This window comes from Heloderma suspectum, chromosome 7, assembly GCF_057233095.1.
Source record: "Heloderma suspectum isolate Gila_16-S chromosome 7, 16-S_ref, whole genome shotgun sequence".
NCBI classification, from domain to species: Eukaryota; Metazoa; Chordata; class Lepidosauria; order Squamata; family Helodermatidae; genus Heloderma; species Heloderma suspectum.
In genome coordinates this window covers 52794131-52807784 of record NC_139464.1, presented here as the reverse complement: position 1 = coordinate 52807784, position 13654 = coordinate 52794131, and the positions used below count along the sequence as shown (strand labels likewise).

The 13654-nt window shown below is 42.5% G+C and overlaps 1 protein-coding gene across 1 annotated transcript in view; it reads left to right on the top strand.

The window, feature by feature from the left end:
- The window catches only part of CFAP54 (cilia and flagella associated protein 54), a 202841-nt gene that overhangs the window by 99710 nt on the left and 89477 nt on the right, over positions 1-13654 (top strand). Inside the window, exons 41-43 of the mRNA XM_084810218.1 lie at positions 5868-5955; positions 7909-8061; positions 11788-11991. Coding sequence (XP_084666344.1) covers positions 5868-5955; positions 7909-8061; positions 11788-11991 — 445 coding nt within the window. The remainder of the gene's footprint in view (positions 1-5867; positions 5956-7908; positions 8062-11787; positions 11992-13654) is intronic.

Below are 13654 nucleotides of genomic sequence, written 5' to 3'. Positions count from 1 at the left end.
TTGGGACTCTATGGGCTCAGATACAACCCTGACATTTTGTCCCATTCTGGAGAGAGGGGTCCCCCTCCAAGATCCCCCCAAAACAGTGATTACATCAGATACCAGGCTTTCTGGTTGGGAAGCTCTGTTTAAGTAACCTGGTCCTTGGGGGAGTTATGGCTTCCTATCAACCTACTAGAACTCCAGGCGGCTAGGCTAGCAGTTCAACACTTCATGCAAGTACTTCCTCTCAGATCGGTTTTCATCCAGGAGGATGATGGCACAGCCAAAGGCACACATCTACCATCAAGAAGCAACCAAGTCTCCAGACCTCTAAGGAGGTGGACTCCTTCCTTCTTTGCATGGAACATCACCTAGAATCCCTCTCTGCACAATACCTAAGTGGGGGAGAGCATACTCAAGCTGACTGGGTATGCAGGAAATAGCTAAACCAAGGAGAACAGATGCTTCACCCAGAAGTCTTCAGAGAGATAGTCTCCAGTTTCAGGAGAGTCCAGGTAGAGCTGTTTGCATCAGAAACCAATCACCAGGTCAACAGGTTCTTCTCCTGTTATGCATTTCCAGCAGTGGAGATGATGGATGCCCTGTCTTCTCCATGGCCGATGGGTTTTCTATACACTTTTCCACTGCTCCCTTCTTCTCTCCAGGGTTCTGTGGAAGTGAAGGAAGAAAAGGCAAGACTCATTCTAGTGGCTCCCTTTTTTGGCCACGGAGACCCTGGTTTCCTGACCTGATCAATCTGGTGGTGGCTTCTCCTTGGCCTCTCCTTCTGTGGGATGACCTTTTATCTCAAGGCCTATCTCAAGGCCATCTCCTTCAGCCAAACCCTGCATGGTGTCAGTGATCTAGCACCTAGCAAGTCCTAGCACCTTTGTTAAACATTACAAGATTGACTTACATGCTTCTGCTGAGGTGGCTTTTGGAAGGCATGTCTTGCAATACATCCTTCCCAGTCATTAAGCAGCTACTACTTTGTTGAACCCCACCCTACATGGGTCAAGCTTTGGTATGTCCCACCTGATGTTCTGTTTACATGCACAAGAGAAAAGACCGTTGGTCCCTTACCCGTAAAGGGGATTCCTTTGTGTATGTAAAACAGTACATCAGGGCCACACCTTATATTCAGATTCTGTTATGGCTGTTTCTGCTGTTAGTTCAGGTAACATCTGGGTTTTAACCTTATCATCATTAAGAAGAGAAACATTAAGACGTACTTAAATAAGTAGCTGAAATCTCTTATTACTCAGTTTGCCACTTCCCCCACAGCACAACTTTATTAAGAGTTACAGAATACTAAACATGATTTGAATAATATTCTTTCACAACAGGCGGAATTTGCTCTGACCCGTCTATGACAGAAATATTGGGAAGGTGGTGAACATCCTAGTAAGATCCTTGCACATTGTCTTAAACAGCATCATGTCATTTCAGCTATTAAAGACGAGAGTGGAAAAATATATTCTTCTCCTACAGATATAAATTCACAATTTTTAAAGTTTTAATCTGATCTGTATAGTACCGGTAATAAGATATCAGAGCGAGATATGGATCCTTTTTTTCTCAGATGCATCTTCCACGTTTAGATTCTTCACAACAACAGCTCCTTTTAGCTCCTCTGAGTTTAGAGGAAATTATGAATGCAGTAATGAAAATGAATACTGGGAAATCACCCAGACCGGATGGATTTTCAGTTGAATGGTATAAAACATTCTCTGTTTTTTTAGCCCCAAAGTTGTATTGCCTCTGTAATCATATTTTCGAAGCTGGACCCCTTTCTTCATCGTCAAATGTTGCATATGTTACTGTGATTCCAAAGCCAGGAAAGGATCATACCTATTGTGCTAACTATCGACCTATATCATTAATTAACGTAGATATCAAAATACTAACAGCAATCTTGGCCAATAGATCACAACAAATCATGATTGTATTGATTGGACCAGACCAGGTAGGATTTATTAAAAGTAGACAGGGGGCTGATAATCTTAGATTAGTTGTTGATTTAGTTGCTTTAAACTCTCAAAGAATTGACCAGGTGGCCATCATTTCCTTGGATGCTGAAAAGGCCTTTGACAAAATTCATTGGAAATTTATGTTTATTACACTGACTAATTTTGGTTTTCCTATAGAATTTTTGAAATGGGTTAAATTTTTATACTCAGTTCCTAGAACGAGAGTAATGACTAACGTTTATTCTCAGCTTTTTTTTTACTTGGGCGGGGTACCAGACAAGGTTGCCCACTTTCCCCATTGATATTCAATTTATGTTTAGAACCCCTGGCGCATGCTATTAGGCAAAATAATAATATTCATGGATTTGTACATTTTGGATTAGAATTTAAAATTAGCCTTTATGCTGATGATCTTTTGTTGTTATCTTGAGATTCTAGTCGTCAGTTCCAGCTTTGATGAAATTGATTAATACCTTTGATGAATTGTCTGGCTATTCAGTTAATTGGTCAAAGTTGGAAATAATGCCGATTGGAGATAGGGTATACTCTAATGTATCAGCCAACTGGCAATTTCGATGGTGCCCAGAGTCTATTACTTACTTGAGAATAATTCCTAGAGCTATATCTCAAATGATTAGGTTAAATTTAAACAAGTTGATAAATTATGTTTCACGAGATATAGATAGATGGGCATCTTTAAAGTTGGGTTTATGGGGTAAGGTGAATACCATACCTCAAATTATTTATGTTATATGAGGGATCCCTATACTTATACTTGGCAAATATTTCCAAAAACGTAATGCTTTGTTTCGTAAATTCTTCTGGGGTTCCTCTCCACCAAGAATATCTTTAAAAAGGATGCAACTTCCAATTAATTAAGGCGGGTTCGGTTTTCTGGATCTAACTATCTACCATCGGGCCTATTTGCTGACCTCTACTAAATTTTGGTCTTTTCCACTCAGATTAGATTTTCCACCTTGGGCAGTGTTGGAATCTTCTTGTATGGAGCCTTTCTTTAACTAGATGGCATTAGGTTCTTGGCATATCAAGGTAGACAGAGCTCCTCCCACAATTTTGGCAGTTAGAGAAGTTTGGCGTATAATGTCACGTCAATTACTGTTTGATCCATTGTGTCATGCTAAATTGACTTTCTGGGGAAATCCAGATTTAAGAATTGGTAAGAAAATGTTTTTATGGCGGACCTGAACAGATAAAATGATCTTTACCCTGGATCAATTAGTGGGGGTTGATGATGAGTTTTTGTTATTTTCAACTTTGCGAGATCAATTTGATCTGCCTGCTACAGTGGAATGGCTGTATTTGCAATTGAAACATTTGTTGATATCTAGATTCGGTCCTGCTGCTTTTAGTGCCTCAGAGTCTCCTTCGCTATTGCAAATACTTATTGAAGCTGATCAGATATATTGACCTACGATTCATGTTTATAAACATTTATTATCTATGAATAAATATGATACAAGTGGTTTTCAGCAGGAATAGAACAGGGAATTGGAATGTCCTATTTTGTTTAATCAGTGGACTGCTGTCTTGGTGTCTGTATCAAACATTTCAACGGATCTTCAGTTAAGCCTTATTCAGCAAAAACTTTTGTTTGGTATCTATTGGACTCCACAACGTCTTTTTAGTAAAGGCTTGTCAAATTCAGCTAATTGTTGGAGGTGTAATGCAGTCAATGCTTCTCTTATTCATATGTTTTGGAAATGCCCAATGGTTGCCTCTTTTTGGGAGGAAGTTATTATATGGATAAATTTCATATTGGGAAGCTCTTTAATATTTACCTATGTAAATGTTCTTTTAAATTACTTACTTGCTTCTTGGAATGTAACACATGGTCAGCGTAAATGGATTTTTCATGCCCTTTTGGTTGCTAAAAGACTGATATTATGATATTGGAAGGATAAAAGCCCACCTCTTATAACACAGTGGACTGAAGACTTATCAACACTAGCAACATTTGAAAGAGTGGTATATAGGCGTAGCTTGCAGATGGATTTATATGTGGATATTTGGTCTGCTTTTACTGAAGTGTATGTGTAACCTATTTTTTTTCTTTTCTTTCTTTTTTGAATATTGTAATATTTGAAACTGAGGATTTTAGAAATTGTTGTATTTTTTATTTTGTTCTTTTTTTGGTTTTGTTGTTTTTGTTTTGTTTTGTTAAAACTAGGGATGTCAGAGAATTCCGCCATGGATCTCGGTGAGGCCGAATGCCAGTGCATTCAGCCCCCCGAAATCCGTGGCGGAACGAAGCCCCCCGCCCCCCCCACGAAAGGCGCGCGAAACGGAGCACTTACCTGCTGCCGTCTGCGCTGACTTGCGAATGGCAGCCTCGTCTGCGGCCGCCATTTGCTTCCTCTTTATAGCCATGATAGGCTATGTAAATAATTACATAGCCTGGCACGGGTAACACAGGGACGCCATTTGCGTCTCTGCGGAGGCTGTGATAGGCTACGTAAGTATTTACGTAGCCTATCACGGCAAAATACAGGGATGCAAATGGCGGCGGCTACGGCAGCCGCCATTTGCGACCCTGCAGGCTGTCCAGCGGCTGGATGTCTGGCTGCGGCTGGAGAGAATTTTGGGGGGAGGGATGGAGCGCTTCCCCCCCACTGTGAATGTCACCCTTCGAAAAGGTAAGTGACTTTCGTACATCCCTAGTTAAAACTCACAATAAAAAATTGCTTTTTTAAGAAGAATGTTTCTCCTGGTGCGGATTAATTTTCTTATTTTGTCACATTTGGTTTCTTTCCAAGCCCTGTCTGTGAGATGTCCTGTTTTTCTTGTTTGTGTCTTGCTGTTCTCACTGAGTGCTTCCTGAGCTTGTCATTGGAAACTCAGCTTCAAAGGTGGGAAAGTGAGGGCGCAGTCCTATCCAGATGGGCAGCTGCCTCTGAACTCGGAGGTGACCGCTTATCCAATGCAGGGCAGGAGAAGCACGGAGGGGATTGTACCCACCGCACTCCTCCTGACTTGATTTTCGGCTAGACAGCCGATTGTGGCTGTCTAGCTGCAGGAGGGCTGAGTGGGGAAGGAGGCTGCTATAAGACACATTGAATGTGTCGTACAGGCATTTCTGCCCTCTCCACTCTGGAATGCCCCCCAAACATGCCCCTTTTTGGCCACTCTGTGCTCTTCTTGCGAGCACGGAGGACAGGGCTGTTCCATGCTGCCTCCGAGGCAATGCAGAAGTCGGGGGAGAAGTCGTTGGTTCTCCGGGAACCAACTTTGGAGTGCAGGTTCTGAGGTCGGTTCCCAGAAAACCAGATATCCTATGGCCGTTTAGCTGCTGTCTAGCGGCCATAGGATTGCTCCCTTAAAGGACTTACTTGGAACAGCGATTTTCCCTTTGACCACTAAGTGGTGTATAAGTCTCACCTGATGTACTGTTTTACATGCACAGAGACATCCCTTTTATGGGTACATGACCAACGGTCTTTTCTCCATTAATCTGCAATTAAAAACAACAATACACAAAATTTCACATTTAAATATTTATTTAAATACTCATTTTTAAATGTCTTTTCTCTCATTTTTTTAATGTATTTCGATATTTTTTTGGGTGGAGAACTGTGTCAGAACATTCAGGAAGTGGGAAGGCTAGTGGATAACTAAGGCTATAATCCTGTGCACAATTACCTGGGAGTAAGATCCATTGTATACAGTGGGGCCTACTTCTGGGGATTTATGCCTTGGATTGTGCTTTAAGATAATTACTATTGATTTTAATTATTTATTTGCACACCCAAAGTATCTTTCAGTCACACCTGGTGATTTCTCAGCATTTTTAGAAGTCAAATTTTAAGTATCTAAATATTGACAATAGCCTGAGTTTAGTCAGATTAGTTTGAAAATGTTGTTAATAGATGTGACAATGTGGGAATAATTATCTTTTAGGTGCGCTGCAGAGACTTTATTGCCAAGAAGCTGCATGTTATTGCCAAATGTAATGGAACAAGTGATGAGCACCGTTTTGATAGTTCAGGTCAGAGCACATAGTGATATAAGTCCTATTTATTCTCAAAAGCTTTACCGTTCATATCCTTTTGGATTACTGGTATTTTTGTCCTGTGCAGTAATACGCCATGCTTCAATTACATGCAAGTCATATTAACCATAGTGATGTAAATGTTACGTTGCTAATGTTCATCAACTTGGCTCTGAATGCTTCTAATATTGGGACAATGCTGCTGTAACTCATTGCATCTTGGAAGCATCCACTGAGTTTGTGGGCTGTTGCTTCTTTTTGGTGAGGAAGAGGAGAATATCTTTATTGAAGCCTACTGCTTTCTATTCTGTTTTTTTTTTCTTTTCTTTTTTGTGACACTGGATCTTGGTGTTTTCAATTTGGTAGAGCTACAGGAACCTTTCACCAAAGAGACTACCTTCTGCGCTACTTGTTTTTCTGGACTAGAATGCATGGACTGCAGCACACTCCTCTGCAGCTCCTCCTGATCCAGTTTAGAAGGCACCCCCTTCATCCACATTAGCTTCTTGAAATTCTATCATGATATTTTGCAGGTGCTTATTGAAACAGGTGGCGTAAAGGCACAAATGACTATTAATATTCAGGAGTTGGGATTTGGTCTTGAAAGGCATCAGGAGACTCAACCTGGGGACTTAGGCAGCAAGGCCCAGGCTCCTTACTTTGTGCACCACCAGGACAGCTTACAGTCTGAAGGGGTTACTGGCTTGATCTTCCTTGTGCTGAAGTGCTACTGATTTAATGGCAAGAGAGGCTCCATCCAAGTAGGGGACTGGCTGGCTCTATGTAACTGTTCCAGCGTTGGGGTAGCATCCAGTAGGAGCCATGTGCACACCCAGCCCCGCCAGGTCGTGCCCCTTCCAGAAACTAGCATTTTCACTCATGTCAGCACTTGGCCCCAGAAGCACTACATGGCAGCCATACGCAGACCTGGGCTGGCAGAGCTAGCTGCATGTGCACAGCCGCCATTGGTTACTTTCCTTGGTTCCTCATTCTGCACAAATCATCCCCCTAAGTAGCCACACAAGTTCCCTTTCTTTGGCTTTCTTTGCCCTCCTTGTCTGCCTGATTTGGAAGCTGATCTGGTGATCGTCAACCATATCATGAGCTTCTGACCCTTGGTCTGCCTGCAGCAAATGGGACTCTCCAGCTGTGGCCTGTCTCGGAGCTTGGACAAAGCCTGACAGGTCTCAATGCTGATTCAAGGAAATAGGTTGTGCGTTTCACCAATACATGCAATATATGATGGCCAATTGTACTTGCTGCCTATTACTGTCAAGGGCTCCTTGGAGGCCTCTCTCAGTCTAATCCAGTAGCCAAGTCCAGACACAGACAAAGGGATTCTTTTCAAAGCTTTATTCCTCTTTTACAACTTAACAACTGTACTGTTAGCAGCTAGATATGAGCAGCAGAGTACCTATGCCCTAAGTTGGAACAGTTGGTCCCCGTTTGAAGGAGAATCACTGGCAGACCCTGAATTTATGGGCTAGGGAGAGTCCCTCCCCTTTTCCCTTGGATCCTCTGGGCGCAACCATTGTTTGCACGCCAACCGGGCACTACGCCTCCTTTCCGCGCCCTCCATTTGGCGCCACTCCCTGCGTCGGCGTCGCGCATCCAGCAAGTCAGCTTCCCGCGCTCTCTCACTCCCGGGACTGCTATCTATGCCAGGAATGCCGGTGGGAGGAATCTCTGTCAGCTGTTGGCCCTGGGAAGGATGAGCGCGCTCCTCTCCCAGGAGCGGCTCCTCTTCCTCAGAATCAGAACTACTCTGGGATTCTATGGGCTCAGTGTCCACCCTGACAATTACATGCTTTTGCTGTCAAATGTAAAACTTGAACATTGAAACATTTAATATTTTGGTCTTATAATTAAGAAATTATCTGAACATAGTTTTATAGTTTATTAAAATATTACCTATATTTTATTTTAAATCTGTTTATTGCTTCATTTTAGATGTGAATCAAACAGGATCACTGGTTTCTGTTCCTCTGGATGTGGCAGATACACTGAAGTGTTTCTGTGAAAGCCTGGAAAAATCAAAATACCACAGCAGATCCCTCAAATATAGCAGGAAATTGCTTTCATTATTCCTTGCTCACACACAAGGTGACTCCTTGCTAGAGTTTATTTATTATTTGATTTGTGCCCTGTCTTTCTACTAAGAAAAATGGCACTCATGGTGGCTTACAATCATAAGTAAACTCAATTAAGACAATAATAAAACAATGTATTAAAATACAATAAAAACACAGCAATAACAGAATAAAAAAGCATCCAACCTAACAAGATCCAGTTACATGCCAAAGGCCAGCTTGAATGAAAAGGTCTTTACCTGCCAACAGAAAGACTACAGAGAGAGACAGAGCAAACATAGCTTCCCTTGGCAGGGAGTTCTATAGTCTGGGAGCGGCCTTCAAGAAGGCCCTTTCTCAGGTTGCCACTGTATTGCCCCTGCAGTAGGCCTCTTAATTTAGATGTGCCAAGATAGTGATAAATCAGATCCAGGTTTACTTACAAGGAGTACTTTATTGAGTAACTTACAGCACACAGGCGTACCCAATGGTTGGATCAGACAGCTTCTCTGAACCCAGAGCCATGGGGTAAAATGGGTTTTCTACCATACATGTCAGCAGTGAGGCAGCATGACAGCAGCAAGCGTTAATTAGTGTTCATTCCCAGCATACACTAACAGCGCTTGTTCAGAAGGAAAACAATCAGAACTTTCCCAGCACAGCCACCGGTAACTCGGCATAAACATAGCCTCACTTCCTAGGCACATCCGAGGCCCTGATAACATACTAACCTTCATTAGCATGGAATGTGCTGAGACTGCGCTATCGACCTTTGACTCATCTCACATGCTCAGAGGCCCGCTGTCAAGGAAATTGCCCCAATAATGAACCTAAGCCAAGCATTATGGATCCTTAGGCCCCTCTAAAACTACAGGTGACTTGATTACACTCCTAGGGCCATTACAGCCACCAAATGCACCTCTGAAGGTGGTGGTATTGGAAGAAGCGTCTCTCCCAAAGATCTTAAGGGCAGGCTTGTACAATAGAAGGTCATCTTTCAGGTAGCCTGGTCCCAAGCCATATAGGGCTTTATAGATCATAACCAGCACTTTGAATTGTGCCTGGAAACAGACCAATAACCAGAGAAGCTGTTGTGACAAGGGAGTCACATGCTCCCTGTAAGTGGCCCTGTAATGGCTATTGCATACTGGATCAGCTGAAATTTCTGAACAGTTTTCAAAGGTAGCCCCATGTAGAGCGCTATAATAGTCAAAAAGGGATGTAACTATGGCATGCATGCATGACTATGGCTAGATCAGACATGTCTAGGAACAGGCACAGTTGGTGCAGTACCCTCAGCTGCTCAAATGTACTCCTGGCCACTGCCAAAACCTGGCCATGCAGGTTCAGGGCCGAATCCAGAAGTACACCCGAACTGTGAGCCTGCGACTGGGTTCACACGTCACGATAAGCCATGGTGGTTTATAAGCTACTCTCAGTAGCTTATAAACCACCATGGCTTATCGTGTCATCTGCAAGTGGTTTTCCCCTGCCAGGCTGGCTTATTAAGCCAAAATAAGCCACTCTGATAAGTCATGGTCTGCAATGAGATTTATTTAAACCATCATGGCTTATCGTGTTGTCTGGTGCTCCACAGTGGTTTAAAGAGTGGTTTAAAGATAGCTTACAGAGCCGCTTGGCGAGACTGGTAAAAACTGCTGCCGCCGCTCTGCTCCGGCCAGCAGATCTCTGTTTCTGAGATCTGCCTACCAGCCAGGTTCAGATAGCCAGTGACAAAAGCTCTAAACTGCCCCTGAAAAACCGAAATAGCAGTACTGAACTACCATGACATAGTGCAAAGTGAAAACAAAGAGCTGCTTTGTATAGCACCGATTGCCCTATCTCCCAAGTGTGCAACTATGAAATAGGGGGACTGTGCTACCATTACATACTGAAAAGTAAAAAGAAAGAGCTGCTCTGCGTAGTGCCAATCGCCCTGTCTCCAAGTGTGCAACTGCAAAATAGTGAATGGGTGAAACAGTACTACTGTGACATAGTGCACACTGGGAAAAGGAGCCTCTATCAAAAGCATGCTACTGCCAGTGAGGAAAAGGAAAGGAATGGGGGTGGGGGGAAGGGATGCAGGGTTTTGATGGTGCATTGGGTGCCTCCCTATTAGGGGAAGCTACGTATGAAGTTTGTCCTGATCTGCAAACTTCCAAGGGTTTATAGATGCCACCCCCTTTTTGGTGCAAATGGGGTTTTCGCTCCTTCGGGCAGCTCAGAGAGAGGAATGGCGGTGTGAGGGCAGGGAGTGGTTTCCAGCACAAAGGAATCTGAGATACCATCTCAGCTGAGCGGGAGGACCGTAGAGGGAGGAGGGGCGAGGGCAGGGAAAAAAGCTATGCACAGTAGCTTATTTGTTGGATCATGTGGAGGATACATTGATGCTTACCAATGCTGTTCTGAAAGAGTTAGGAGTTTCTGGTGAAAGAACCTACTTGCTGTCTGAATTCTGTCTATGTTTATATGGTTTTTCTCATGAGCCTTCAAGAATCTGAAAAGAGTGTTTGAATCAGTGCTCTTTAACAATGGACTGTTAAAATCTCCAAAGTCCAAGTAATGACCCAGAAATAATATTTGTTTCCTTGCCTTTGAATTTATCTACCTTGGTTATAATATTGACCTTTTCGAGCTTTAGAAATATTCCTTTCTTGTTTCTTCAAATTACTCTTTATTAACTAGCATCCTCTAATCTTTTCTTTTTTATCTGAGAAATTGTTATTTCTCCTGAGTTCACGTCGGCGAAGATTAGAAAAAATAGCTAGCTAAAAAGGACAGAGTGAAAAAAGCAGAGATGAAAATGTTTGTTTGTTTGAATTAAGCTGAATAAAAAAATCTGCTTGAATGAAAGTGAATCTATTTTTTCTTAATATACATAACACTATTATGATTTATTGTGGGATGGGAGTGCATCATTTCATGGTTATTTTCCAATTCCTTAAGCTTAGTTAAGGACTAGGGTTACATTATTTCTGCATCTGCCATAAGTGTTTCCAGAGGGGTAGCTGTATTATTCTATTGCCTGAAAAACAACAAAAAGTCTTGTGGCATCTTAAAGACTAACAAGTTTATTTTGGCAAAAGCTATCATTTACTATAGCCCATTTCATGAGATGCATGAAGTGTTATTGAGAGTTTCTGGTATATATATATACAGTACATATGGGTGGGTGGAGGGAGACAATTGTAAACAGTGAGATCAGAAGGAAATTAAATGCAGAAGGTACTGACAGTGACAGCCATCGTTGTACAAATAACACTACATTGTTCGTTGGCTTACCTAGTGTCACAATGTTTGTGTTATCAGTAGCAACTGTTTTGTGAATGACTGTTAATATGATTGTTGTTAGTGCTTTTTGCATTTAATTTCCTTCTGATCATACTGTTTCCAAATCACCCCCCCCCCCATATTACTGTACCTGAAACGCTTGATAAGATTTCATGCATCTAATGAAGTGGGCTATAGCCTACAAAAAGCTTGTGCCAGAATAAATGTGTTAGTCATTCAGATGTTGCGAGACTCTTGGTTGTTTTTGCCTCAAGTGTGAATATCTCTGGCAAGTTAATATTAATTCTACATTCAGAATTCTTAGGTGCTCTTTAGGCTGGGTACAGAGCTCTTCTGAATTTAGCATATTTTCCATAATAGCAGAGCATTAGCCTTTGAACTAATCTTCTGCAGTTAAATTTCCACCTCAGTGTGCAGAATCAGAATCTATGGGAAAGTATATATTCAATAAATCACTTTTCTTATCTAGAGTATACTGGAAGATTAAATACAACAGGAAGATATATGTCTTCACATGGAAAAGTAGGATTTATTATGGGAGCTGAATTGACATATCAACCAGAACCACCTGATCTTTCAGAAGAAAGTTTTAGTTGCCTCAGTATGGTTCAAAGCAACTCCATTCCACAGTCAAAACTGTCAGTAGTTATCTCTTCATATGAGCGAACGCTTGGTAAGATTATAATCCATATTTTCTTACAGTTGATGTATATTATTTATGTATATACAGTCAGGGCCAGAAATATTGGAACAAGTATAACTGTTTTGGCAATTGGCCTCTGTACACCACCACATTGAAGTTGAAAGGAAACACACCCAGATGGAAGCGAAGTCAGGACTTCAAGGGGTTTGACAAAAATGGGTCACTAACCATTCAGGAAGTACAGCCAGTGGCATACACTCCCCCCCCCTCGTTGGTGGCTCATAAGTAATGGAACGAATGGCTGACAAGCAGCTGCATGGCCAGGTGTGACCTGTTTCCTGGGTACCCCATGACCAATCAAGCAGATAAAAGTCCTGGAGGTGGTTCTGAGTGTTACATTTGCATTTGGTAGCTGTTCACTGGAACTCCCAACATGAGGTCCAAAGAGGTGTCCATGCAAGTGAAGGAGGCCATCATTAGGCTGAGGAAACAAAATAAACCCATCAGAGAGATAGCAAAAACATTGGGAGTGGCCAGCGCAACAGTTTGGAACATCCTGAAAAAGAAGGAAATAACTGGCAAGCTCAGCAACAGCAAAAAGCCTGGAAGACCACGGAAGACAACTAAAGGGGATGACCGCAGAATTCTGCTTGTGGTGAAGAGGAACTCTTTCACAACATCTAGCCAGGTCAAGGATGCTCTTGGGGAGGTAGGCATGTCTTGTCAACATCTACAGTCAAGAGACGGCTTTATGAATGTAAATACAGAGGCTTCACAAGGTGCAAACCAGTGGTAATACTCAAGAACAGACAGGCCAGATTAGCCTTTGCCAGCAAATACCTAAAAAAGCCTGCCCAGTTCTGGAATAAGATTCTTTGGACTGATGAAACCAAGATTAACTCGTCCCAGAATGATGGGAAGAGAAAAGTATGGAGAAGGAAAGGAACAGCTCATGATCCAAATCATCTGTCAAACATGGTGGAGGCAGTGTTATGGCATAGGCATGTATGGCTGCCAATGGAACCGGGTCACTGGTGTTTCTTGATGACCTGACTGCTGATAAAAGCAGCAGGATGAATTCTGAAGTGTATAGGGCTATACTTTCTGCTCAGATTCAGTCGAATGCTGCCAAACTGATAGGACGCCGCTTCATACTGCAGATGGATAATGACCCAAAACATACAGCAAAAGCTACCCAAGAGTTTCTCAGGGCAAAGAAGTGGGATGTTCTTCACTGGCCAAGTCAGTCACCTGCTCTCAACCCAATAGAGCATGCTTTTCACTTACTGAAGATGAGACTGAAGGCAGAAAGACCCACAAACAAGCAGCAGCTGAAGGCAGCTGCAGTGAAGGCCTGGCAAAGCATCTCGAGGGAAGAAACCCAGCATTTGGTCATGTCCATGGGTTCCAGACTTCAGGCAGTCATTGACTGCGAAGGATTTTCATCCAGGTATTAAAGGCGATCCTTAAGTTTGAAATGATGTTGGTTTGTTCCATTACTTATGAGCCACCAACGATGGGTATGTGTATGCCACTGGCTGTCCTTCCTGAATGGTTAGTGCCCCTCTTTTGTCAAACCCCTTGAATTACAGCTGACAGTCCTGACTTCGCTCCCATCTGGGTGTGTTTCCTTTCAACTTCATTGTGGTGGTGTACAGAGGCCAACTGCCAAAACAGTTATCCTTGTTCTGAT